Genomic DNA, 26,709 nt, shown 5'->3' on the forward strand with positions numbered 1-26,709 from the left:
TTATTAATATTATAAAACATCTTTGTTTTTCTAAAATAATTTTTATATAATAACCCGGTCTTTACGCTTACCAAATGTGCGTTCAGACATGACGTAGCGTTTACAAATTTGCATTCACGAATCTTCACACATTATAGTATTAAAATTTATTGAATGACAAACGGGAAACGCTTCGTGTGTAGTGTGACCATGCAAACTTGTACTTACCGAAACATATACTATGTGATCAGTTGTATAAAACAACTGGTAATTCAAATCCAATCCCGTCCCGTACCGCAAATGAGAGCGAGTGTTGGTAGCAGGACTGACTTACGCAACTGAAATTAACTGTCGACGTTTAATTGTTCTGAGAGCCAGTCTGTACAAGTTTGACATGGGATTTAAACAAATATAATACGTGAAACTTTGAGTTTGATTTTGATATAGATTTATACTAATAGTAAAGATGAATACGTGTGACGTAATTTGACTTTATTGAAATATTTTAATTGTTAATTTAATAGAAGTTTATATCAACGAAGGCGGTTGCTTTGCCTTTACCTATGCCTTTCTCCGTAAAAGTAAACGATAATCAAATAAACACATTTATATGACAGTGTGATATAGTTATACCCATGTCAAAATATAATACCAAAAAGACATTTACAAGTAACGTAAAAGTAAGTAATTGTTGGGACTATATTTTTTTTTGTCTTTACCTATCCGATCGAGACGGACCTGCAGTTGTTTACTTGGGGGCTGGGGAGGTAATCAAAGACGAGGGTTGAGATGGTCACCTGTGGCATCCGAAGTCACGGTTAACTTACCGTGAAGGTCGGAAACCGACCGTGAAAATCCGTTACTAGGCCCGTTTAACCGGTGTAGCCTTAACACGCTCGTCAACATTACATTACCTGGAATACGGAAAAAATCTTTAAACACGTTAATGAAGGATTCATTTTCGTTTTTATAACTAAGTATTTAAATTATGACCAATAATTCGGATAGTTTAATTCAACATACGTATTATCATCGCTGATAACTCTATGTATACACTTGTAAGTTACAATATATGTCAAAAAGGTTTATACATAATAAATAATTAACAGTTACATAATTTGTAAATATTCGCAAAAAAAATACCTTAACATTAGCTACTGTTATGGTTAGTGATAGTCTAGAGATAAGCTTCAGTCAACGGATTCCTAAACACTTGAGCTTCAAGTGTTCAAATTTTGTTGTTCAATGTTTGTTTATGCGAAGTTCAAATGCACATGTTCTAAACACAGCCAAAAGGAACTCTGACTGTTTACGGATAACCGTAAACAGTAATGTACTGTTCTTATTTTTTGTAACATTATAGTGATGTTACCTTTATTTTAATAGGATTGTAAATACAAACAGATTCAATATAATAATAAATCTTTATATCATTGCTTAAGAAAATCTGCGAAATGAAATTTAAAAATATGAGAAATCTGTATAATGATATTGATCATAAATTATTGTACGGACTGCTTAAAACTAATTCGTTGGCATCAACTATAGAATAACATACTTACATTAATGTTTTAAAATACTTTTTCTTAAGAATAATATGCCGTTTTGTATCTGACTTAATGACGTAAAGTAAAAAATGACGAAAATCACACACACATAAAAACTTGGTACAGTCTATGTTGAGTGCGATTAAAACTCGTCATAAGGGTACTAAATTCTGGATATTGATGTGAATAAAATGATTAGTACCTCACTGAATAAATTACTTGAGTAATATTAACAGATAAATTGTTATAGGGCTTTATCTATGAACACGCTCTCCCCTATTGTATGAGTTTGTAATTATGTTAATTTAACGTGATAATCAAATATCAGTTTAATAGGATTATTTTTTTAAGTACACGTAAAGATAGGTACTAATTGTAAGCGTTACGTTATAGCTGGTGTATGTTATTCTGTTTTCTGTGACATCAACTAATTTCTATATTTATGCTATTGTCATTATCTTGATATAAAAGTAATTGTTTTCATTATTCCACAGTGCAGACTCGGATGCAATCTTTGGTTGGAAGGCTTGGAAAATTCCTGTCAGATAGTATGCGTAAGTATATACAGAATGTATATTATATTTATCCTTAGTCCGAGTTTGATTGTAACTCTACATAAGAAGCTTTTACCGCTTCTCATTCAAAAACATACGATAATACTAACGTTTTATTAATTTTTTAATGAAAAAGTTATAAAGCTCCGAATGTACTGTAACGTATCGAACTTAGGGTAAGGACAGTGATCTAAAAATGACGTTTTTGACGTCATCATTACGTTACAGAATGTGACGTCAGAAGCAGTATTCTCGAGGGAACTATACTGCGTTATGGGGTGCAATGAAGCACTTAATACTTACGTGCAAAAAGTTAGGGGTAAGTTGTATTAAACGGTTATAATTATAATAGAGAAAAAAGTAAATAGTTCCTATAATTACATAATTACAAAAATATTAATACAAACGCTTTTTAACAGATCTGTTAGGCACTCCGCCGGCGCCAGCCCTTGTAGCTGATAGCCTGACTGCTACGTCTTTATCTCTCGTGTGGGACGCTCCTAATCTTGGAAATCTTAGTTATCTGGTTCAGTGGCGGTATGAGGAACTGCCAGGCAGCTGGCAATACTATTCTAACTCCAGTCGCACTGATAAATCCATAATACACGTTGAAAATCTGCGCCCCTATACCAAATACAGGGTGAGTCGAAATATAAAAACATTGTTTATGGTTTAAGAATTGTACTTTTAACAAAATACATGTGTCCATTCCAGTTCCGAGTAGCGATTTTTCTATCTAGTCACAGCGGTTCCGGAGAGCCGGTGTATTCAACACCTTCCGTGGTCATATCAACACTTGAGAGTGGAAAACCAAGTTCAGCACCATCGAGCCTAAGAGCCGCAGCTCCGGATCCGAGCCGAGTGGCCATTTCTTGGGAGCCAGGCCCATTCCCCAACGGACCACTCATATCATATGTTTTAAGGCTTGGCGACACGCAGCCCAATACGAACGATGCGTTAGAAGTAAGTTTTATATTGGATTTTCTCTTTTTTAGTTTAAGATGTATATTTAGGCATATCATCATCCATTGGTAAAGTAAAAATAAAGTAAATATTACAAATTAAACAATATTCTTAACACAGGACATGCCAGCATCAAACAACACGCTGTTCTATATGTTTCAAAACCTTGCTCCTGCTAGAGAATATGAAGTGTCCGTAGCGATGAGAAACGCTGTCGGGGAGGGTCCGAGGGCCACCGTCAGGATTAAAACGCCACCATTACCAATTTGTAAGAATTCAAAATTAAAAAAAAATCCATGAAAATAAACAGATTATGTATGTATATGCTAATTTCTATTGCAGCTGTTCCAAGTCAACAACCGGTTCTCATTTTGGGAGGAGAACAAAACATTCTTGCGGCGCCTGCCAATGATATGTTATCGGATCCAATAGAACTTTATAGCACAGAGCATAAAATAAAAGGTATATTCCTTTCTAACACTTCGTATATCTCGAAGTATAATAATTAATAAACTGTTCTTTCCATATATAATAGGTGTCGGATTGGATCTGTCGAGTGACTCCTTGTTCGTGTCAGTATCAAATGGTTTCGTCTACCGAAGCTCATTATTGCGAAAGAGTCACTCGGAAGCTATTTTAAGATCTGAAAATATATTAGACAAGCCTCTCGATCTGTCCGTGGACTGGCTCAATAAACATCTATATGTCCTCGCCGAAGTGAACTACAATAAAGAAGCCTCAAACTGGTCTAACGCAAGTCTATATGCGAGTTGGAAGATATTGAGGTGTGACTTCGACGGGAGAAATCAACTTGTTGCTTTATCTGGGTTTAACTCTCGTCCAATACATTTCGAAGTAGATTCTTATAATGGGTTAGTGCAAATTTCGATAACTCCCATGACATTGGAAGATCAAAAAAATTACCGTAAATATAATATTTTGTAGATACCTCTTTTGGGCGTTACGTGGCGTGGAACGAGGTGGTCTGTATCGATTGGATCTGGCGAATATTTCTAATGGAGTAAGACATAACGCGAAGCCGGAGCTCATAGTGCGAGATGCTCATCTTGGCGCCTTTACAGTAGACCACGCTGATTTTAGACTACTTGTTGCGCATCTCAGACGTAATACAGTACTAGCTGTTTCGTTGGATGGGTAAATAGATCTTTTTGTTGATTACAAAAACTTTATGAAAGTACTTCACACACATATATTTGTTTTCTCAACAGGCGAGAAGTGACAGACTTTAGAAGTAACACGCAGACTCCAATGTTTTCTTCTGCGCGATCCATAGCTTACGCTAATGGACTGTTTTATTGGACAAATGGCGAAGAAATGGTATCAGAAGAATATCATTCCCGAAGTGACAGTTATTTTCACAACGAATATCCTTTAGCATATAACACAAAAACAATTTCGGTGAGGCAAGTATTGGTCGCTTTGAGAAGCTGTCAGCCGATACCCGTTCCAGTGAACCCACCTTTAGGTGTCCAGAGTGTTATGGGAATAAATCGTGCCAAAGTGTCATGGTCTCCTCCACATCTCCTGGGTCATCAGGGGATCGGAGCATGGCAACAATGGACGTTTCATATGCAACTCACAGAAACCAAGACAGGAAAAATAACAAGGATGTACGTGTTCATAATCTATTTATGCTAAGAATAGGATATAATTTTACGTAATTATCGCAAAATTTCGCTTCATCGCTTTAATATTTCAGAGAAAATATCAACGAGTCAATGTTTATCGTTGAAAATTTAAAGCAAGACACTGAATATAGCATTCAAGTTGCGGCTGTAACAGAATCAGGGTCAGGTCCGTGGTCTTCGGAGTTTGTTGGCAAAACATTAACATCGACCCCCGCTACTTTGCAAAGCACCTTGCTTTTGTCGGGCCCGGATGGGCTTCTGCAAACAGATCTGACAGGAGATAACTTACAGACGCTCATACACAGGTAAGCATTTAGATTTTATAAACACGACCACACATTACGTCGAAGATAGTTACAGGAGAAACACTCTACATTAATGAAATACTTACAATTAGTCTTGTTATGGTTCTATTCTGTTATTACACATAACACATTTTAAGGAACAAGGAGTATCAACACCTGGAATTTACTGAGTAATTTCTATTCACAGAGATCACCTGGAAAACCTCCACATAACTGACATATCATGGTATAGAGACAAGCTTTACTTGGTCACAAACGCTTCGACTGTGATGTGGTATAATACGACGACCAATGAACATGGCATGATGCCGAACATGGACAACGTGGGAAGTCTGGCTGTCGACTGGGTTGGCAAAAAGATCTACTGGTCCAACCCAAAACAACAATTGGTTTGCATCTGTCATATAGGATAAAATATATCAAATACAACAAATTCCATTATAAAATAATATCTTATTTCATTCTTAGATAACAAGAGGAAATTTCGACGGAGGCAACCGTGAGCCCGTTCCTATCGTGACGGTAGCGAAAGAGCTTACAATAGATTCGCTGGGCGCTTACATTTATTGGAATACCGGGCACGCTGTGGAGGCCGCGAGGCTCAATGGAGAAAATAAAATCATATATTACCCAGCTCAGCTGTTCAGTGGAAAACAAGGTGATAGGCTCATCTGTTTTCTTATATACGATGACATTTTGAACTTGAAAATAAGACGAATGTATTTTTTTTAGTCATGGGTCTCACAGCAGACCTGAAAAAGAAGTGGTTGTATTGGCTGGTCAGAAGCTACGACGGCTCTGAATTGCATCGTGCGCCAACAGCTGATCAAATATCTCTCGGAATCAGTGAGGTGAGTGTTGTGTTTCGAATTCTAGGAGATAGTGAATAAGGTGCGAATTTGAACAATACGTATTTTTTAGGTCTCGGGATCTTTGGTCACTCGTCTGTCTGGAACAGCCACCCTCGGTCCTCTGTGTTACTTTAGCGGACGATTAGTTTGGGTTCAGGACGCCTCCAGAGCCGTAGTTTCTGACCTCGCTGGAAAATATACGGCCGAGCTCATTCCTAGGGTCCATGTGATCGCAGTTAGAGACCCCAACCTACATAAAAATAGCGGTATGAGTTACTGAATGTTTTGTATCACGTAATATTTGTGACGATGGTTTTATTCCTCTTATATCTCTAATTGGCCACGACAAATGGTCACGAAAAACAATCATCACACATGTATTGAGATGCTGTTTTATATGTCCAGCTAAGTAATTTGAACATTTGTACTATTAGTCACTTTTCTTTATAATGTCTGAACTTATCCAAAAAAAGACATACCTCCAGTTTAATATTTCCAATGACAATGCTAACGTAAAGATATTCCAAAATTTGTTACATTGAACTCTGTAATAGTAAACTTATATTCCAGAGTCCATCATCGCGATACCGGATACCATAAACGCTTCCACCATCGATGTAAAAGGTGTCTGGGATAAGTTCAATGTGACGTGGAGGCCGGACGACCGCGTCAACGTCAACAATGGCCGAGTCTATTACGACGTCAGTCTGCATTTTCACGGACACAACAAAATTGAGGTGACAATAATAATTAAATAAACGACTTTATTACATTAGACAAACTTCATATTTTCTCCACATAGTAATCAAGATAGGCCTGTACATAAATATCTATGTTTTAGTTTGTATGTACTTATAATTTTACAAATAACAGTTCCCAATAACAGACGAAATTTTGATTTAAAATTATTAGGTATTTAATTTCAATTTATTTGATAAGTTAACTTACAACTTGTATAAGATTTATTTTATAAGATTTTATGGGTTTGAATGATTATTCCTTCGGTATTTTTTACGTCCATATCTTTGGTAAAGTAAGTTTTGTAAATTGATTCCACATGGCAGCCGTATATTACATATATTTCATTTGTATATAAATCATATTAATTATTATGAGAAAAATGTAATAAAAAATACTACAAGTGGTATCCATATTTCGAAATTGCGTTTGATTTACTTATTTAGATGTGTATATCTGTGATCAGAGAACTGTTGAAGTGCCGTGGCTGGAAGTACGGTCACGGTCGGTGCTGCCGTATACGGTGGCGGAGGTGACGGTCCGCGCGCACACTCAGTGGGGCGGAGGCGCGGCCGCTAGGAGCGTCCTGCGGTCTCCACAGGCACCACCGACCGCGCCACTGAGACCTCGGCTGTATGTGCAACGAACTACAAGGTGAGATAATGAACTTGGTAGATTGTAGATGGAGCTTAATATGAGAGGGTTTATCAGCAACTTTGATGTAGAAAAACCATTTTAAATTCAGTCAAAATGACATAAACCATACGTATAATTTTATAGTTATAGTTGGTACAAATCCCAATATGTGTAAATCGTTGTAGCATCTGTTTAGGAATACGTAAAAAATTTAAATGAAAGCTGAACATTAAATAATTGAATCGCAAATTAATTCGGCTTATTCATAAAACTTTAGAGTTTTCTACTAAGCCTTTGAAACACTAAAATCAACACTCTATAGTCTAGAAGTATCGCCATTTCTAAATCCAATACAAAGCTATTTCGTAACCTATAGCCGTTTGGTAATTATTACAACGCGTTCCACAGCGACGGTCCATTGACGGGCACGTTTAGGTGGGGAGCACCCAGTCCCACTAATGGAGTATTGCGAGGTTATGAAGCCCAGTGCTGGACTCAGGGGACAGGGGGTGTACGCTCAGCCTGTGCTGACGCCCGCCTGTCACCCGTTCACACCCAGCTGATGTTACGAGACTTGGAACCTGCTTCTAAATATTTCTTCAGAGTGAGTATATCTTCATCGTAACGCGCAATGAATTAAGTGTTTGTTGAAAAAATATAATTTACTTTTATCTTAGAGCTTAAAATAAGTTCAAGAGTTTGAAGATTAGTACTAAAAATGTATGTTATGTATAAGTACAATAACTAATATATAGGTTCGCGCCTTCACTGATGCTGGATTTGGCCCATATACTGACACAGTTTACGCACCGTCCGATGAAATAAATCCCATTCCCCGAGTGATGATATCGTCACAAGAATCTATACAAATTGTAGACTTAGATTCAGGAGAGAGTAGAAGAGTACCAAAGAGTACAGGCATTCCAATAGATTTTGCAATCATCATCGAAGAAAATGTTGCATATTGGGTGAACAACTTGGAAGAAATCTTCTCATCCAAAATCAATAGTAGCGGGAACTACAAGGTAAATAACAATCCGTTTATAAATAATTCAATTCGTCAACAAAGATTGGGACATAATTTTATGATCATATTATTCCAGTTGACATCGATTAACGGGAGTGCAAGTAGTATCTGCGTAGATTGGGTCAGTCGGTCAGTGTATTGGACCCAACAAGAGATAACGTCTACAGATTCGTCTTACGTAATGTACCGAGCCGACCTAGGAATGCCGAACAATCGTCCGCTCATCACACGAATACTGACTAGGAGGCAGCCAATGTATAGTTTACAGATAGCTCCAATGTTGCGGTAAGATAAGAATTATTTTAATGTCTTGTCATAGATCTTCAAATAACTTTTGATAAATTTATCACTTACATCTTTCAGATCACTGTATTGGTACGAAGACAGCAATCACACGGGTTTAGGCAATCTGTTCACCACAAAACTGGGTGGATCTAACGTGACTCATTTTTTCAACAAGCGTAAAGGTTGCAGTTGTCCCGACAGGCCACAAGTGGCGAGAAGCTTTGTCCTTGATATGACGAATAACAAAACTAGTTTACTTTGGGTGGACCCTTGGAAAAATAGAATATACGAATCAGATATCCTTGGCTGTAACTGCAGCTTGGTCGTTGACGCTTCTGAAAAAAGGAAATATGGCTTTTTGCCTACATCTATAACTGTAGATAGCAAATATGTGTATTGGTATAACTCGACGGAAAAATTCATATTTTATACGAATAAATTTAAAATAAGTAAAATAGAACAGGCCAAGGTTTCTTTGGGATACAAGATTATGGCGTTGGATCCAGGGAAACAACCTTATCCGCCGACACATTGCTTGCTTCCAAGCTCACAGAAACTCTTACCAAAATTTATAGGACATTCAGCGAATAGCATAACCTTACATTTACCTCATATAAGGAAACCCCACCACGAGGATTGTAAAAACTTACAATATGAGTTACCAGCTACCGAGTATACAATTTTTTACCGAGCTCAAATAAAAAACATTAGTATTGTCTGCGACAGAGATTCATGTCCTTATTTGACAACTACCAGTACGGAAGTTGTACTCAACGAATTGAAACCCTTCGCTAACTATTCGGTGATGATCGAAGCCACTAACTATTATTCTAAACTTCACAATGTACCGCCTGTTTACGGGATGCCATTAATCGTACAAACTGCTGCAGAAGGTAAATTGATTGCAAATAATTTATATTATACGATAAGTAAATGTGATATCAGCAGCTCCCACAAAGTTTTTAACATTTAGATATTAATTATTTAATTAAAAAAAATATTAACATTTGCGTAATGTACTTGAGTTCAATGTGCAATTGTAATTTTACTGAAATACGATGGGAAACGAACTAAAGTTTTAACATTGTTAATTTCAGCTCCGACCGCTCCAAAGAACGTAACGGGAATAGTTTTAAGCCCTGTTCTGGCTCGAGTTGAATGGACTCCTGACCCTGGCCTGTGGTACGAGCTCCATTGGAAAACGGATGACTCCACATCATTACCGCGCCGGTCGAAAGGTACTTAACTATTCGCAACCCAAGAAAAGGACTAGAGACTATGAAAATTATTTTAGAAAACCTATTAAGTGTCCTCGTCAAATTCTTTTTGGAGCAGTAAAAATTTGCTATTGGAACAGTTTAAATTCGAATTAGTCCAAAATATACACTGTGAACTTATTAACATTTTAGGACTATGCCACGAAAACAACATCTCTTCCGTATAAAAATGCAAAAAATATCCTAGCTTTCGAAAACTACTAATAAGACTCATTGTATTTGGTCTGCAGAGCATATATTCGAGATGTCCCGCGGTCGGAGTGCCAACATGACTGGTCTCTCTCCATCCACGTCTTACACAGTATGGGTTCGTGCCCACTCCCGACATAGTGCAGTCACAGCGGACTCGACACCGCTGCGCCTGCGCACACGACCTGAACCAGCTCCACTTACTCTGCGCAAGGCTGAAGCGTACCGGCTAGCAGTATCCTGGCCCCCACCCACATCGTATCCCTTGCACTCGTGAGTTTTACTAAATTCAATGCTACGTTAATATATGACTTCAGTTCAAACTTCCAGTACCAAGCGTGTTATTCCGATATCATAATAATATCATTTGATTTGATATTTATTTTAATGTGCGACATAAAATATTAAATTCAAATTTTTATTTTTCCGCCATGCAGCTCTGGGATGTAGCAACGCAAAATCTTTTTTCATTTAATCTATTAAAATTAAATTAAAGTATCTTCATATAGAAATATGATATTCATAACGAAGCGTTCATTAAATTACATTAAGTGTTGATTTAGATGACAGATGTATGCTTGCTCCTTCTGTGTATCATAATACCACATACGGAGAGTTAACAGCTTTTCATTCAGAAATCTTTGTACGTTATATTATTAGAGAATATTATTGTGTGAGAAACTCGAAACGCCTCGTATGTAGTATGGCCATGCCAACTTTTACTAAGCATACGCACTGTCCAAACCCACATAGAATCAGAATCTTCTGAATATTTAGGTGTGATTTTAAGTCACTTTAGCTGAATTTTAAATTAGCATACATTACTATGAAGTGAAATTTGAACATTCAAGGTACGCTGTTGAATACACCGAGGTGTCTCCATCGAGTCAGGAGGAATGGAAGCCATGTGAGAGGAACAGTGATGTGGAGTGGTCCGCGCCTGACCTGCAACCGGCTACGAGATACCGCTTCCGATTGCACCTGCAGTATTTAAGTAACGCGCCTCCCTACTTCTGGCCGGAGGACGACAGATTTACATATGAGACTATTGGTAATTTTCATTAAGTAAATTAATTTTGATTCATCTGCCATACGATACGACTGAGTCAGGAGTGTCATTACTTTTAATATAACCTTCGTGCTTTACACATTATGTGAAATAAAATTTAAATGTTTTTAAATTTGTCTTTATTGATAGAGCTATTTAGGGTGGGGTTTATGCTCCACGGAATTCCAAATCTTTTAATTATATACCAATTTTATTAATATACTATGTTATCAAGTTTCTAAACATTTATTCAAGTTTTTAAACTCTGGTTGAATAGTTTTAATTTTTTCATATACCTATCGCATGTCGCATTAGACTTTAGAGTAGCCAATAAAAGTAGTGCCAGCGCTTAGCTTTTTTCTTGTGTGTTAGTCAGCGATTAGGAAAACATTTGGTCGGTTCTTTAACTGCGTCAAATTGAAGTTATTTTTTCAGATACAATGCTACGATGCCAAAAAAGATTTCATAAAATCATTTCTTATGTTATTATTATCGGTTTTGTAACGTTGTTATAGCTTCTTATGGTATGTACAGGGGACGTGCCAGGAGCCCCGGGCGCGGTTCATGTGGAGGCGGTCGGTGAGCGGGTGCTCCGTGTCTGGTGGACGGAGCCGGAGCCCCGCGGAGCCCCCGTCATGGAATACCGAGTGTGGGGACGACCACAGCTTAGGTGAAACACTAATCAATTGCCAAACCTGATCGTACCGTGTGATAAGCTAATTTCAAACATTTACACGGTTTTACTAGTTTAAAAGAAAGTATGCCTTAACTGTATATATGGCTACAGTGACCACACAGTTATACGCCTTATAGTCATGTTTAGATGTCATATTTTAAATTAATGTCAATGGTCTTATAATAATCTTATCTTTCAGAATAAACGACGGCGAGGAAAGTGACACGAGAAACATTAGTGAAATGCTCATGAAAAACTTTCATCACAATCTGGACAACGAAACGAAGTTGGCCGTCCTCAGAGAAGGTCTCGAACTACTTCACAACGGATCACGTAAGATGTCATGTCTTATAAGTTATACAATCTATGTACATATATTATTATTTATTAATTCGCTTTGGCGTTATTAAATAAATTGTTAAAGACATGTATACAACGACGGTAGAACCAAAAAAAAATGTTTCAAATTTTGTATTCTGCTTCGTGATCTACCTTCAAAAGAAATATCCTGCTATATCTGTACTTCAATTGATAATATCATATATGAATTGACAGAAGATACTTTATAAATATCTCTATATATATTTATGACTACTAAACCTCTTTTAAAATATGATTTATATTACATCTTAATCGAACAATAGCATCTTAATCGAACAAATTATACATAAATATAAAAAAAATCTACTTGTGGTAGCAACTTGTGGTAGAAGTAGAGTTATTTTGAAACACGTTCGCAGAGACGTACTGGTTGGTGGGCCCCGAGCGTATAGCGGAGGGCGGGTGGTTGGCCCGCGTGCAGGCCCGCAACTCGTACGGTTGGGGAGCCCTTTCGACCGCCGCGAGGGTTTCCTGGGCCACGCCGGCGCTTCGCCCCCCGCGTACTATACTAGCGCTTGTGCTGGGAGCGCTCGCCGCCATAATAATAGTCGTCGCAGCTATAGTATTGTATAGTGAGTACAGACTGGTTTATACAATTAAGACCATTAGGTACATGGATTCAGGCCATTTAATGAATCAAGGTGACATTAGTATAAGTAGATATACTACGAGAAAATGTTTTACAATAATTACAACATCTGAATTCCAGCAAACTATGTTCTAGAAGTTTTATACTCTGCGTTTTATGTTTGTCTTCTATAATGTCTTTGAGCGAGTCGAACATAAATATCTTACTTTGGAATAAAAAGAAACCGCTCATCTCAATAAGGTTCCAAACACAGTACTAGACGCGTCGAGATAACTTTCTTTGTAGGTAATAAAATATATCAAACTAATATGAATGGGGAAAGTTATGAGTATGTTTGTTACTTCTACAATACAAATACAACGATAACCTAACATTAATTTAAATCTTCTTTATTATATATAATGTTATTGAGTTTTTAATTTCATTATCAACAGCATACAATCATCGCAGTAAAAAGAAAACGGCGCTCGGTAATCAACTAACTGCAAACATTGTGCGGAGAGGTCCAGACGTCGAGCTCGCTACGTTACGACAGCTGCCCATAAGACATTCAAACAACATATTATACAACCAGGTTTTTATCACCTATACTGTATTTGTATATTTCTTATGTATATAAGTTATTTTTCTTCGTTTCGAAAATATTAATATAAAAAAAAATATTGAAAAGGATTTCAAATCCGGGATAAATAGTCTCTACTTCGTTACTTTAATCACTCCTTACATGCCATCTTTATGTTTACTAAAATATTTGTCCTTCGTTATAAGATTTGTGTTTTCGTTTAAATATTCACTATAGCAAATAAAACGGAATTTTTGAAACGAAATTCATGGTGAATGTTCCAGGGTGTCCTCTGTCCATCTGACGCCGAGCTCACCAGCCTCCCTCACATCCGACGTGAACAGATCACACTCTCTAAATTCTTGGGATCGGGAGCTTTTGGGGAAGTTTTTGAAGGAGTCGCGCGAAATATAAATAACGGCAACACTGACACCAAAGTAGCCGTTAAGGTAAAGAAAAATTTAACTTACAATTACGTAATCATTTACGATAAATTGAAACACAGAGTAATCTTATTGAACAATGCAAAACCGAAAACGTTTTTTCAGTCAGTCAGTTTTATTTAACGTTTTTTTTAATATTTATGATGCATGAAGATAGAAACTTGAAAAAAATTTGAATAGTTATTTATTTCCGGAACACCATCGATTTGGTCGTTGAAACTATCACCTATTAAATTAATCACGACATATATTTCCCACAAGCTGACACTCGAAAGCCATTGATATATAAAATACTAATATATCTGGTAGATAACATATCAATGTGTGTACAGCGACGTAAAAATAAGCTCTACAATAATATTATACCCTAGGATATCGCATAAAGAGAACTTGAAGATAATCAATATTAATTCCTTACATTTAGTATCACCATATGAAATAAAAATATTTTTTTATTGTTTATTCTGTACTAATTAATGTCAGACCCTGCGCAAAGGAGCGACGGAACAAGAAAAGACTGAATTCTTAAAGGAAGCGGCTCTGATGTCGAACTTCAAACACGAGCACATCCTGCGCCTGCTCGGCGTGTGTCTGGACAACGACCCGCACTACATAGTCATGGAGCTGATGGAGGGAGGGGATCTGCTCAGTTACCTTCGGGCGAAACGTTCCTCGCTGGTAAAACATCTATATAATGATAAAATTTCTGTATTCAAAATTGGCGATGTTCTTAAAGTACTTCACCTTTTGAAGTAATTCAATTCTTGGTCAGGAATCTCAGTATGATTTTTAGTAGGTCTATTACTGTGTCTTGTCCGAAGCCTCTATGGTACTAGGCTCGAATCGATTCGAGGAAACACTTATAGTCTTATTATTAGCCAACTGTCAGCAATATGTATTAGCGTCTATTAATTCCACAGTACACCCCGGAATCCCTGACGCTACTGGATCTCCTGAACATGTGCGTGGATGTGACGCGAGGGTGTCGTTACCTGGAGGAGATGCACTTCGTCCACCGGGACCTCGCGTGTCGGAACTGTCTGGTGGCTATGAGGGGCAATACACGCATCGTCAAGATAGGAGACTTTGGACTCGCCAGGGACATATACAAGAATGATTACTATAGAAAGGAAGGGGAAGGTCAGCTTTTAAAACTTTATCGATGAACTTATATTCATAATAACTGCTAAGTCCAAGCTGCAACCTGTGGTATACACTATACTTAGGATTTTGTTACATCAATAGGCATGTATTTATTTTTTGAAGTCGTGAATCACGTCCAACAAAGATGTCTGGCTTTAGGCAGACCCTGGCCAAAGCTGGGATAATTGCCAGGAAGAAGAAAGATGTCTGGCTTTAGATGGACATAGTCCGTATATGACTCTTGCTACATAATTACCCGGCAATGCCTTAGATTAGCCTATGCCGAAGTGCGATAAATCCCCCTAGTGGACGCTGCAATCCTAATGGGGGGCGGTAAGAGACCTAGAATGAAAAAGGGGCAACGTATAGAGATCGGGGAGGTGATTTTTGATTTCAGTCAGCTAGGATAAGTTACAGTGGTTTTTCAGTAGGTGAGAAAATGAGGGCGCTTAAACATAATTTAATCTCAAAGTGAGCAGAGACAAAATAAGTTTGGCAAGCCCCGGTATGGAGAATCGTTAATGTATATAGCTATATTGCGTTGCTAGTTATACATAGATCTTCATTAACCCGACTCGTACTAATGTTTCATTTCCAGGTCTTCTTCCGGTTCGTTGGATGGCGGTGGAGTGTTTGGTAGACGGCGTGTTCTCCTGTCAGTCGGACGTGTGGGCGTGGGGAGTGCTGTGCTGGGAGGTGCTGTCTCTGGGCAGACAGCCGTACCCAGCTCGCACCAACCGACAGGTGCTGAGCTTCGTGCGAGCTGGAGGCACACCGGACCGACCGCCTAATTGTCCCACGGTGTTGTAAGTGCTTTCGACATTAATCTCTAGGATTTGTATAAATAAACAAACTTACATCCAATTATTTATTCACATTTACAGAAAATCCCTAGCCTGGATGTGTGATTACTTTTCTTTTTGAATCCTAAATTTCTTATAGAACTTTGTTATTATTAAAATATTAGGCTTGTTTATAATATTAAGAATATATTAGAGGTGTTTGTTATTACAAATTATAAATTTTGGTCTCTCTAATAAATAGATTTTTTCTAATAGATACACATTAGTTTCACTTATCTACGAAATAATTGGATAAAAATAATAATAATAATAGGTACCTAGTATTACAGGAGTATCTCATATGAGATTATATAATTTCGATATTAAAATAATTAATAATCTTTATCCGGACTAAAATACTTACCCTTATAACTATATTATAATATAAGGACTTCTCTTCCTCTACAAGTCATCTTAAGCACGGGATACCTATCGAATATAATTCTATTCCACAGCTACGAGCTCCTGCAAAAGTGCTGGAGTTATTCTTCAGAGTCCAGGCCGTCGTTCCGCGAATGCCTCCAGGTGGTGGTGGCCCTCAGAGACCGCACTCCACCGCGGGAACCTCTCGCCGCCACCCCACATCCACCGCCACAACCACATTACCTCACCTTGTTAGCTGACGGTGAGAACGGTTACCAGACCTAATCAAAGTCAAACTCTGCTGCCATAAAACTAGGCACATTATAGCTATATACAGGGCAGTGTTTTAAATTTTTTTGGTGGTATTAATGTCGAGAATTTGATGAAGATTACTTTGTTTTGGAAATTACTATTGTTGGAGAATTTGGGATGTGAGAATTTTTTAACTTTGTTCTCTCACTTCACGGTGAATAGGCAATAGATAAATTGATTAAGTATACGAAGGAAGTCATAACTATTTTCACACAGAATTGATCGAATATTTAATGTCATACATTTATGTGACGCACCATTTTCGAGATACTTTTAAAAACTATCCTTTAATTGTATGTGGTTACTAATTTTCATTGACGGATTCCGTTTATTGAGCTTTGAATTTCTTTTTAATGAGCATGATGAGAGCTCGAATAAAAAATAAGCATGTCCGCTACAAATAAATTTTAAATGCTATAACTGGTACTAATAAGTTGTTGCATGCCGCATGACAGATGCCGTCGACAACCGTACGTACCTGCTGGACGAGAATGACAACGCTTTAGGTTCGTTTAGACATAATTTATCACACCATAAGCATGACGTATCACAAGAAATAACTTGCAAATCAATATAAATGCACTAATAAATCAAGTACTAAATAAATTAATATAAATTATGTATTGTGTTGACATAACCTAATTGTTGACGTTTAAAAATTCTTCCAGACGAAGAATCTCCGGAGCAAGAAATGGAACCATCGAATCTGTTGCCGCGAACTAAATATTTAGAACTGATGTACGACACGGAGTCCCCTTCGAACACACTGTGCGACGGCTATGAAAAACCGCGGACGCCGTTTACGTACGCGCCATTTTCTCGACACAGTATAGTGGGCGTGGCGCCAAACAGACTCATAAAGCCGCCATTGTATCGGACGCACTCGCTGCGTACAAACAGCCGACCTCCGAACGCCACAATTATACCTCTTCGGAACGGTATCATGAAGCGGGCTTCTATATGCGATGGAAACTTCAGCGACCCTTACCCTGGCCCCTCAAGGCCGCCGATAGATTTCGACAAACACGTCTTCAAGACTCCATTTTAAACTGTGATATTAGCCTTTTGTAATTCCACCGACGAATCGTTATATAATATTTATTTATGTTAATATTAAATGTAAATACGTGGATCTATCGTTGTACATAATAGAATAAGAGTGTAGATGTTTGTAGATGGACGGTTGTAGAGAAATTGGGTACAAAATAAAAACTATTTCGCTTAATAGTTATGCATTTATTGAACGCTAGAACACAATGTGTAGAGTTCTAGAATATTCTATAATAAAAAAAAACCTTACATATCAATAGTACGGTGTTTTATTTAACCATTAACTTACTACAGTCGGTAGTCTTACTACTATAAAATTGTTTAATTTGGTCGGAAAGAAAAAATCTAAATATTACAAGTGCAATAACTATAACTATGAAGTCTAGAACTCTGACCTCCACTTCATTAATAGCCTTTACCAAAGTATGAAAAATATGAATAAAATTCGATGTTACCAGTTGCTAATTTGATTTCGCTTTATATTCGTCTACAATAAATATAATCTGTATCTCAAAGTTATAATCTTTCTGGTGAATCATAGATTTAACATAGGAAACAAAACTTATAACACGGAAATTTTATTAGGAAAGTGAGAGATTAAATTCTTTATTCGACACTATAATATAAATGGAACATTAAAATATCATTCTAACCCTAATTAAACCGCTGCTATGGTTGTACTACGTGTTATATATATATGTGTATATATAAACACATATATATATAACACGTAATTTGAGATGGCAACTAATTCAGCCAACCCTTTAATGCCATCAGAGGCTTATTCTATGATGCTGACGTCACAACCCCAGGCCCCATCGCGTCATCAGGGTTGCGACCGACGAGTGAACACACTTGGCCTTACTCCCCGTCCGCGGCCGCCGCCTCCTTGGCGTGCTTCTCCCTCTTCAGCTGGTCGACGGTGGTGAGGGCGGGGGCGGGTTCCTGGTCGTCGTCCTGGCCCTCGTCCTTGCTGTTCTCGTGCAGCAACACGTACTCCCGCGCCGAGAAGCCGAACTTGACGACGTCTCGCTCGAGCAGTTCCACGTAGCGGCGGGCCTCTATCTTCTTGTTGTTCACGAACGTGCCGTTCGCCGATTCTGTATAGCGGATATATTGGTATCGGTTAAAGTGATGGATACTTACTTATTTTCTTACTGTGTATTGAAAATATAATGATTGACGTATATGTTCTTAACACTTTAAAATACACGAAATACTCGTAACAAACGTTCCTGAGGCTGATATATATAATTTAATGACCTAAATCTATAATATAAGGCCTGACACGTCTCCCCTGAGTGCCATCGTCCCTGGTGAAGGCAGTCGCTCTGTACTGCAACGCCGCGTGTTGCTTGCTTATGGATGGGTGTTCGAGGGCTATGTCGACGACCTTTTTATCTCTGCCGATGAGGAAGCAGGATTGGCGATGGATGTACAGGATCGGGAGAGCCTTGTCGCCTTTAAACGGATAGAACCTGGAAACATCTCATTATTAATGACCCTACCGATATTACTATGTAAACGTTTCTAGCTAGCTAGATATATTGATGTGTAGATGTTTGTGACCCTTTCCCGCTAAAACTACTTGACAGGTTTTGATGAAACTTAAGTGTGATGTGGCTTAGACATCAGAATAGGACTTCTATCTCATCCCAGCTTTATGTTTGTCTCAGTATGTATATCATTATAGTGAAGCGTATCACCTCCAGCGTCTCTTGGGTTGCTTTGCATCATCGGGCTCGGTGTATTTGATGACCACTCCATTCACTGTGTTAGCGTCTGCTGTCAACTTCCCTGATAATCCAAAGTTAGGCTTCTCTTTATCAGCTGGATTCTTGGCCCCTTCCTTCTTCACCTCCGTCTTCCCCCAGGTGTATTCTTTATTATCATTAGCGTTGTCGAATCTGTTTCATTCATTATTAACTATTAATTATTATATATTTATATATAAATATATATGTAAAATAAACGTTACAACACAGATTATAATAAACTTATGAAATGAGAACAAATTATTCACAGAAGTATTGTGTGGAGATGAAATCACCTCAACATTGATAGGATATCTCAGGTAACTATAGATTGTGAGACGATCGAATTGTCTCAAGTATGACAGATTGTATAATAGTTTTTGCATATTAACTTAAATGCCTTTATGCTCATTTACTAGGCTACATTGAACAAGGATGAAAAAATTATATCCATTGGAAAGAATCATAAAGTTACTGTCCCTAATAAAGTATTAAGTATTATTAAGTCAACGGCGCAGATAATAAAAATATTAAATATTATTTCCGGTGTCCTGTGTACCTGGTTCTCCTTTCCCTCGGTTGCTGGTTCCTGCCCCTCCTTCCCTCGCCCCTTTCTTCAACCCGCCGCCCCTCTCCCCTCTCCTCAACTCTCCTGCCCTCCCCTCTCTCCTCTCCCCTCCTTGTGTCCTCCCCCCTGTAACGATCATTTCTATCTCTGTTCTTTTCCCTGTAGTGCTCATCCGGACTTCTTGATCTTGATTCCTCTCTGAAAGCATCTTATATTGTTAGTATAATACTTCTGATCTTCTAAACAGAACAAAGCAATGTTTGAAGAATTCTTCTAAAAGATAGTACTACCATAAAGGTCAACTCAAAATGGACAAACATTTGTCTATAACTCCTATCTACAACTTATCTCAAGCTAACCTTATAACCTATCACGGAATCTATGACCAAAAAAAAAAAAGTGCGAAGGCGCCCTTAGTATACAACCAACACATTACCTTTGGTGTAGCGGTTTCCCGACCCTGGCGGGTCTATCGCGTTGCATTTCCCGTCCCCTGGAATCGATAAGTTACAAACATTAACATACTAGATACAATCACATCCACCATCAATAGAAAGCATACCGTGAAGCAAAGTCATTACATTACGATATCTATCCGATATGTTGATGTTTTATCGATTTTAATTTTATAGTCACAATTTTTTAATACCAATAATCTCATAGTGTATTGGACAAACAGCTGATCTCGCATATTGACAACAAATAATAATAATAGTTCAAAGGTGAAACACATTGTACACACACATCTATCACCGTGTGTTATTTATGTTTGTAATGTTCAAGTAATTTATCTATATATATATAACAAAATATTCCAACCAGATGTTTGATCAATCATTTACACACTCCACACTTACCGTTACATCAGTTAAGGGTGTCAGGAATACCTACTAGATCCGTTTATTCATATCTTTTTAACATGGTATATAAACTGACAGACATATCTTTGTTTATCTTTACATATCTTTATTTATCTTTACATAAGTTTATTTATCTTTGCATATCTTTATTTATCTTGACATATCTTTATTTATATTTAATATGTTTTATATCTAGCTCTCCTATATATCATGACATAGTTATGTTATGTCATATACATAACTATTTTTGTTTCTTATTATATTTCTTATTTCTCAAATAGTTTTCCATTCAATCAGTTTATTATTATATAGTTCTATTGTTTCTCTTATTGTCTTTGTTTATATCTGATTAGCCATTTCTATACACTACACAGCCAATAGAATTTTTTTTTTGCTTTCTTTTTTTTTGAGAAGCGATTCCATAAAGCGATCATAAAACAGTATATTTCCTTATACATGATATAATTTAAGTTTTTTTCGGCTGTATCTTTTGTGCGCAATTTCTTAATCTATTTTTCAATAATTACCAACAAAAATTCCTATATGTATGAGACGTGTATCTCTTTACACCTCCTTCTGTACACTGCTTCTTAACAAACTTGGCACAATCTGAGTGTTTTCATACTTCTAAGTTCTTTTGCTGCGTTCCATACAATGTGTTTTATTGTCATATGGTGTATTTTTTTTCTTCATTAAATACAAATCATTCACTTGTCTATCCTTTATATGAAGTTTGATTAATTTCCATAGTAAACTTTAGTTTCTATTCTGCCACTAAAAATACACTTTAATGCACAAGCCATACAGCTTATTTTCCACCAGAACATGTTTGTTTCTCTCTCTTTCTCTCTATTGTCCATGACTTTGGAGTCAGCGTCAGCGATACTTACATCCAGCCACCCCAAGGAGCTTCTATTCTCTATACACGTCGAATGTAACATTTAAACAATAATTCTTTCGACATCATCATTTCCGTTCTCAAAAAAATAATAAATTATACAAAGCACACGTGTCAAACGCACAGACGGCGACATTTCACACACGCCTAGAGCTATTATCGTTTAATTTCAAATAATTAAAATCTCTTTGCAACTGCATTATTCTCTCAAACTCATTACAATCTGATGTGATGTCACTGTAAAAACAAATACGGCCATTTAACGGAGCGTTGCGGCTTCAGGGCGCATGCAGCAATATAACACCCTAACATATTACTGTTTATATATTGCAAGCCTTATAACAATATACCTTTCCACTGAATTTCCATCTCCTCCATATTTTTCTCTCTTTTCATAGGCCTTCTCTCTGTAGCGTTCAGCTTCCTGTACACGTCTGTATTGAAATAATAAAAGACCATATATTAATTTACATGTATAACTTATTATTTATATAATGTTATAAATATCTATTGCTATATATTCTACCTGTCACGGTAATCACGGTTGTCATCAAACCTCTTTGGAGGTCTCTCATCAAACCTCTGAGGATATTTCGGATGGCCTGAAAACATATAAATATATGTCTTATTGCTAAGAAATGGACAAAAAAAAAATTAAAAACCTTGGTTTATATAAACATATAGTTGGAGCTGTTCTATACTTGAGATATATTTTTTATTGTAGTTAATTTTACACCAGTATATATAGCTAGAGGTCCATAATAATATTATCAATAGTATGCATTATTAACATTTTTTACCTCTCATATCTTCTCTGGGACCATAGGGATCGTCCCTTTCTTTTCTGTAGACTTCATCCGGTCTAGACTCATATTTCGATGATCTAAGTGAATAAACACAATCATTTTAATTTGATTCATACTGTTTGACATCACATCTATTAAATACGTCATAGATATAAGACCTTTTATAGACATTGTATTCTCTCTGACCACCGTAATCAGCGTTGTGTGAACTGTGACCATATTTCTCCCTTTGACGATTCTCATCTTGATATCTGTTGGTATAAAAGAATGTTACACAAAAATTAATGATATATATATAAAATTTTCACATAAAGACAATAAATTGGTGATGTTTAGAAAAAGACATTAATATTTAAATAGTATTTTATATTTTTCCATTCCTTAATTGCACTCCGTAAATTAAAAAACGGAAAGAGATGAATGTTTTATACCTTTACCATGTAGAATTTACTAAATTAAATTCTTTGTTTCTTGTGTCATTTAGACATCTGTCACATTGACATAACTTGACACATGTCAATTTTTATATCTACCTGTCATCCCTTTCCCTATAGTCCTGGTAATCCTGATAGCCGTGTTCCCTCATTGGTTCCTTGTAATACTTTTGAGAATTTTGTTCAATATCATAATCTCTGGGATGCATTGAACCGTGATATTCTTTCCTATAACAAATTGATTCTGTTTCAAAAATACGTAAGATATTCAGCTTTTATACTGACTTAGATTTTAAAATTATTGAAAGAAACAATTGTCGTTTTTCATTTCCAAGTTATATAGAAAAACATGTTATATTTCGTATTGAGAACATTCCTGTCATACACTTGAAGCGTATTAATTACAAGACATACACTTACGGAAATTTGATTGATCTTTTATAATATATATTTAAATTAAACTAAGTTTTTCATATAGCACACAGTTTTTTTTTTGTATTATTCCTACATGTTCCCGACGTTTCGATAACTTTTCAGCAACCATGACCACGGGTAGACGAGAAGTAAGTTCTATTAAAATAGGAACAAAAAATTGAATAAACATAATGAATAACATCTGAAAATGAATGATCGATCTCAAGTCTGTGATAAACTATTTTGTTGTCTACTAAAAGTCTGTGAAAATTGATATTTTTGTCATTAAACTTGATATGAGGACAGTCATGCTGGCTTCAACAATTTTTTAATGCAACATACAAAAATGGGTCATAGAAGTGAAATTGCAACATGTTAACACAAGTCAATATTTATAAAAATGTTTCTAAAGAAATTAATTTATATTTTGATACAAATGAAACTAGTATTATTCGGATTTGGTAGTTTTTAAATAATAAAATCCGCGTAGTAAATCCGAATAATACTAGTTTCATTTAAATGAATACTCGCGAAAATCTTAGATCTCATTATATTTTGATACATTTAAAAAAATGAACTTAAAACTATTATAAAATTTTAAAATTTATTTTATCTAAAATTTAAGTGTACTTTTTTAAAACTTCAATAATATAAAATTAGATAGCATTCCACCAGAGTGACGGATTGATAACGAAACTCTACATAAAAAATAATGTCCTTGTCCTAAAATTCATTTTGCGATTTTTCCAATCACTATGCTTTAAAAATAAAGAAAAAACACAAATATTTTTGAAAGAATTTGCTTTTGTCGCAAATATGACAATAAATCATTTTTATCTTTTAGAGTAGAAAAAATTTACTAGAAGCTTTGATAGTAGATTAACACTCGCGTACGAGTCGCGAGACGCGGCACGAGCCGAAGCGCAAGGTGAGAGTGTAAATAGTCTTGTCTCATGCTCTTAGCGCGCGCGTCCGGAGGTGCCAGCGAGCGAGGTGCCAACTGTGATACGAGACGAAGCACAGGACGAGGTTCGAGGCGAGAGTGTAAACATAGTATGATATATAATGATTTTAATTAACAGTTCATTATAGATTTTTTGATGGCAGGGTACTTCAAGGGACTATGAGTACAGGGTGCATAAACAAAATATCTGTGTTATCTCCGTTTGTGGGATAGAACATCGGATGATTATCTGTATTCAATGATTACAGGCACTAGGAAATAAATTGTGTATTGGGAAACAAAACGTTAAATGTAAACCTATTGGTGAACCTGAAAATGTATTAATGCCATGCCATGCCATGCCATATAATAAAGCTCGATAAAATACCTGAAGCTTTTACACTTTAAAAAAAAAATTCAAAGTTGTCAGAAGCAAAGGCTAATGCTGAAAGTTTTGTTGGCCCATAATTAAAATAACTTTTTGCTAATAAAGATTTTAAAAAAGTATTAAAGTGAATTATGGATTTTTAGAGGTTAAAAAAAATTTGAGCATAGCATATTGAACATTTTAGAAGATTTTAAATCTATTGTCTGCAGTATATCTTTAAAAGTATGTTATCATCATCTGGAACGCATTGAGATAAAATTTTAGCAGTGCTGGCGACCAATCATGAATTAAAGTGCGTCATTTTGGTGCTAATGGGATGCAAAAATCTCCTATGTGTAGCCACTCATTCTGCATTTCTAAGCTCACTGCATGGATCTTATATTTATCATTCTCGTCTTGCCGAATAAAGGCCTTTAATATATCCATATCTTTGGCCTTCCTACTTGATCCTAACCCTACTCTATTACTTTGTAATTAAAAAAAAATGGAACTTTTTCTGAGAAACAAGAAGAATTCTTTCATCAAGACGTCATGGACTTTAAACACCGTTACACACCTACAGAAATTATGTTTAAATGTTTATAAAAAAACAGTTAAACTAACCATGGTTACAAAAGCTATTTTTTTCATACCTTATATATTTTTTCATTTAAATTATTGATAAATCTATAGATATTTAAAACTCCAAGTCAAAATTCATGTCGACCTTTGTAATTGTTGGTGTCAACTGTGAGTAAGCCTGATATATAATAACATTTTATGACAGAATCTTTGCCAGTTACTGTCACCATTATCAAATTATATGTCAGTGGTTATACATAATTATTACCTTAATTAGGTCTTTTATTTAAGTTATATGAAAGTTAAAAATATCTATATACAAAAGATAGGTATACTTTGTGGCTTTAGTTAAAATAAATTTCGCTGTGTAAACACACAACAAACTGTAACTATAAAAATGACAGAGAGAATTAGTATTAAACATGTAGAAAAAAATATAACACACATTTTGTTAACATAGTTTTTGATTGTATCTTCCTTATGACTAAACAAAAGTTGATGAGATTTAAGACTTTTGCATGCATTCATTTAAAAAACTAATATTTTTAGATTTTCTTTATATTTTTATATTATTTTTACTACATACTCCTGCCATTTCAGTTACTTTGCAGCAACCGTGATCACGGGCAGACAAGATAAAATTGGACATGGTAGAGTAGATCCGAAATTATTAGTTTTATTTAAACCTTAAGTTGACCCTAGACAGGTATGCTCTCAATTTCATCATCAAATGATATAGCATTTAATTTTTTCTGGTTGTATTTGTATATAGGTGGAGACATTCGTAACTTTCCCATATATTCTGCTATCTCGACGAGACTTTAAGAATATTATTAAATTAAATGAGGGACTCACTGATAGTAAGTGCGGGAAGGCTGGCTGCCCTCGTCTGAAGATCCGCGTCTTTCTTTGACAACACTCATTAGCCGGCGTTCATTATGCCGTTCCAACTCATCTGAATGTATAAGTTATGAATTGAATAACGACTAAAGAGTAACATTAGAATAAGAATAACATAAGAATGCAAATAAAACAACAATTTACCTTCGCTTCCAGAAGTCTGTGACCGTTTCGAGTGCTTATGTTTATGCTTCCGCTTTTTCTTCACAGATATTTCACCCTCGCTTATAGAAATATTATCGTCGGTAACATCTTCTAACGAATCCGACCGCCTCTTCTTCTTGCTATGTTTCTTCTTCTTCTTCTTATGCTTACGTTTTTTGGATCGCTTTTGGTCATCAGAATTACTTTCGGATTCGGAAGAGTTGTTGGCACGTTTTCGTTTTTTCTTATAGCGGGTTTCCGACACCGAAGAATCATCACTATCACTATCTGATGAACTACTCGATTGTACACTTCCATCAGACTCTTCGGACTCGTCAGATGAATTGTGGTGACGCTTTTTGGATTTCATGTTGAGTAAATTATTATCACAAACAGGAAAACAAAATTTTATATGTTAGTATTTTTAACAAAACACGCGAAACTGAGAATTATATACGTATTATCTATGGTGAAGACTGAAAATTAACACGACTTATGTCAAATATAATTTTTACTAGTGTTACTATACTAAATGGTACATTTGGAAACTTTTACTTTCAAAATCAGCATAATTTTATTATTTTGATAAATCTGAAAATTATTGTTTAATTATAGTTCAAATTCTAACAA

General features: G+C 36.1%; 2 protein-coding genes across 3 annotated transcripts in view; one reads left to right on the forward strand and one right to left on the reverse strand.

Moving 5' to 3' along the window:
- LOC116769763 (proto-oncogene tyrosine-protein kinase ROS) overlaps positions 1-17,668 on the forward strand; it is a 28,988-nt gene extending 11,320 nt beyond the window's left edge. Inside the window, exons 3-36 of one of the 2 annotated variants that reach the window (XM_032660955.2) lie at positions 2,021-2,080; positions 2,309-2,399; positions 2,500-2,720; positions 2,795-3,043; positions 3,164-3,311; positions 3,386-3,505; positions 3,579-3,915; positions 3,989-4,198; positions 4,273-4,674; positions 4,764-4,997; positions 5,185-5,386; positions 5,466-5,655; positions 5,730-5,848; positions 5,919-6,114; positions 6,419-6,585; positions 7,053-7,240; positions 7,631-7,826; positions 7,978-8,247; positions 8,326-8,534; positions 8,613-9,427; positions 9,632-9,772; positions 10,042-10,273; positions 10,852-11,051; positions 11,583-11,718; positions 11,924-12,057; positions 12,465-12,677; positions 13,129-13,268; positions 13,541-13,705; positions 14,183-14,377; positions 14,620-14,839; positions 15,441-15,648; positions 16,140-16,309; positions 16,815-16,865; positions 17,028-17,668. In XM_032660955.2, coding sequence (XP_032516846.2) covers positions 2,021-2,080; positions 2,309-2,399; positions 2,500-2,720; positions 2,795-3,043; positions 3,164-3,311; positions 3,386-3,505; positions 3,579-3,915; positions 3,989-4,198; positions 4,273-4,674; positions 4,764-4,997; positions 5,185-5,386; positions 5,466-5,655; positions 5,730-5,848; positions 5,919-6,114; positions 6,419-6,585; positions 7,053-7,240; positions 7,631-7,826; positions 7,978-8,247; positions 8,326-8,534; positions 8,613-9,427; positions 9,632-9,772; positions 10,042-10,273; positions 10,852-11,051; positions 11,583-11,718; positions 11,924-12,057; positions 12,465-12,677; positions 13,129-13,268; positions 13,541-13,705; positions 14,183-14,377; positions 14,620-14,839; positions 15,441-15,648; positions 16,140-16,309; positions 16,815-16,865; positions 17,028-17,407 — 7,209 coding nt within the window. In that variant the 3' untranslated portion in view covers positions 17,408-17,668. The remainder of the gene's footprint in view (positions 1-2,020; positions 2,081-2,308; positions 2,400-2,499; positions 2,721-2,794; positions 3,044-3,163; positions 3,312-3,385; positions 3,506-3,578; positions 3,916-3,988; positions 4,199-4,272; positions 4,675-4,763; positions 4,998-5,184; positions 5,387-5,465; positions 5,656-5,729; positions 5,849-5,918; positions 6,115-6,418; positions 6,586-7,052; positions 7,241-7,630; positions 7,827-7,977; positions 8,248-8,325; positions 8,535-8,612; positions 9,428-9,631; positions 9,773-10,041; positions 10,274-10,851; positions 11,052-11,582; positions 11,719-11,923; positions 12,058-12,464; positions 12,678-13,128; positions 13,269-13,540; positions 13,706-14,182; positions 14,378-14,619; positions 14,840-15,440; positions 15,649-16,139; positions 16,310-16,814; positions 16,866-17,027) is intronic. The other variant, XM_061522672.1, reaches the window with a different exon arrangement.
- Positions 17,575-26,560, reverse strand: LOC116769762 (smad nuclear-interacting protein 1). Its single transcript, XM_061522673.1, has 12 exons — positions 26,080-26,560; positions 25,891-25,990; positions 22,829-22,957; positions 22,454-22,546; positions 22,290-22,372; positions 22,016-22,091; positions 21,840-21,923; positions 20,168-20,224; positions 19,723-19,929; positions 19,116-19,316; positions 18,673-18,887; positions 17,575-18,509 (listed from the first exon to the last, which is right to left on the reverse strand). The coding sequence occupies exons 1-12, from the start codon at positions 26,447-26,449 to the stop codon at positions 18,271-18,273; spliced, it is 1,854 nt and encodes a 617-aa protein (XP_061378657.1). The 5' UTR covers positions 26,450-26,560; the 3' UTR covers positions 17,575-18,270.
- Positions 26,561-26,709: the final 149 nt, after the last annotated feature.

The sequence above is a fragment of the Danaus plexippus genome, chromosome 14, assembly GCF_018135715.1.
Source record: "Danaus plexippus chromosome 14, MEX_DaPlex, whole genome shotgun sequence".
Classification (NCBI taxonomy): Eukaryota; Metazoa; Arthropoda; class Insecta; order Lepidoptera; family Nymphalidae; genus Danaus; species Danaus plexippus.

Bases quoted from the DNA above. Each gene is read 5' to 3' on its own strand.
- LOC116769762 (XM_061522673.1), bottom strand. From the start codon at position 26,449: ATGAAATCCAAAAAGCGTCACCACAATTCATCTGACGAGTCCGAAGAG. The intron at 21,924-22,015 runs GTAGAATATATA...ATTTCAATACAG, and splicing joins AACCGTGATTACCGTGACAG to ACGTGTACAGGAAGCTGAAC. The intron at 18,888-19,115 runs GTGATACGCTTC...AGATGTTTCCAG, and splicing joins CAACCCAAGAGACGCTGGAG to GTTCTATCCGTTTAAAGGCG.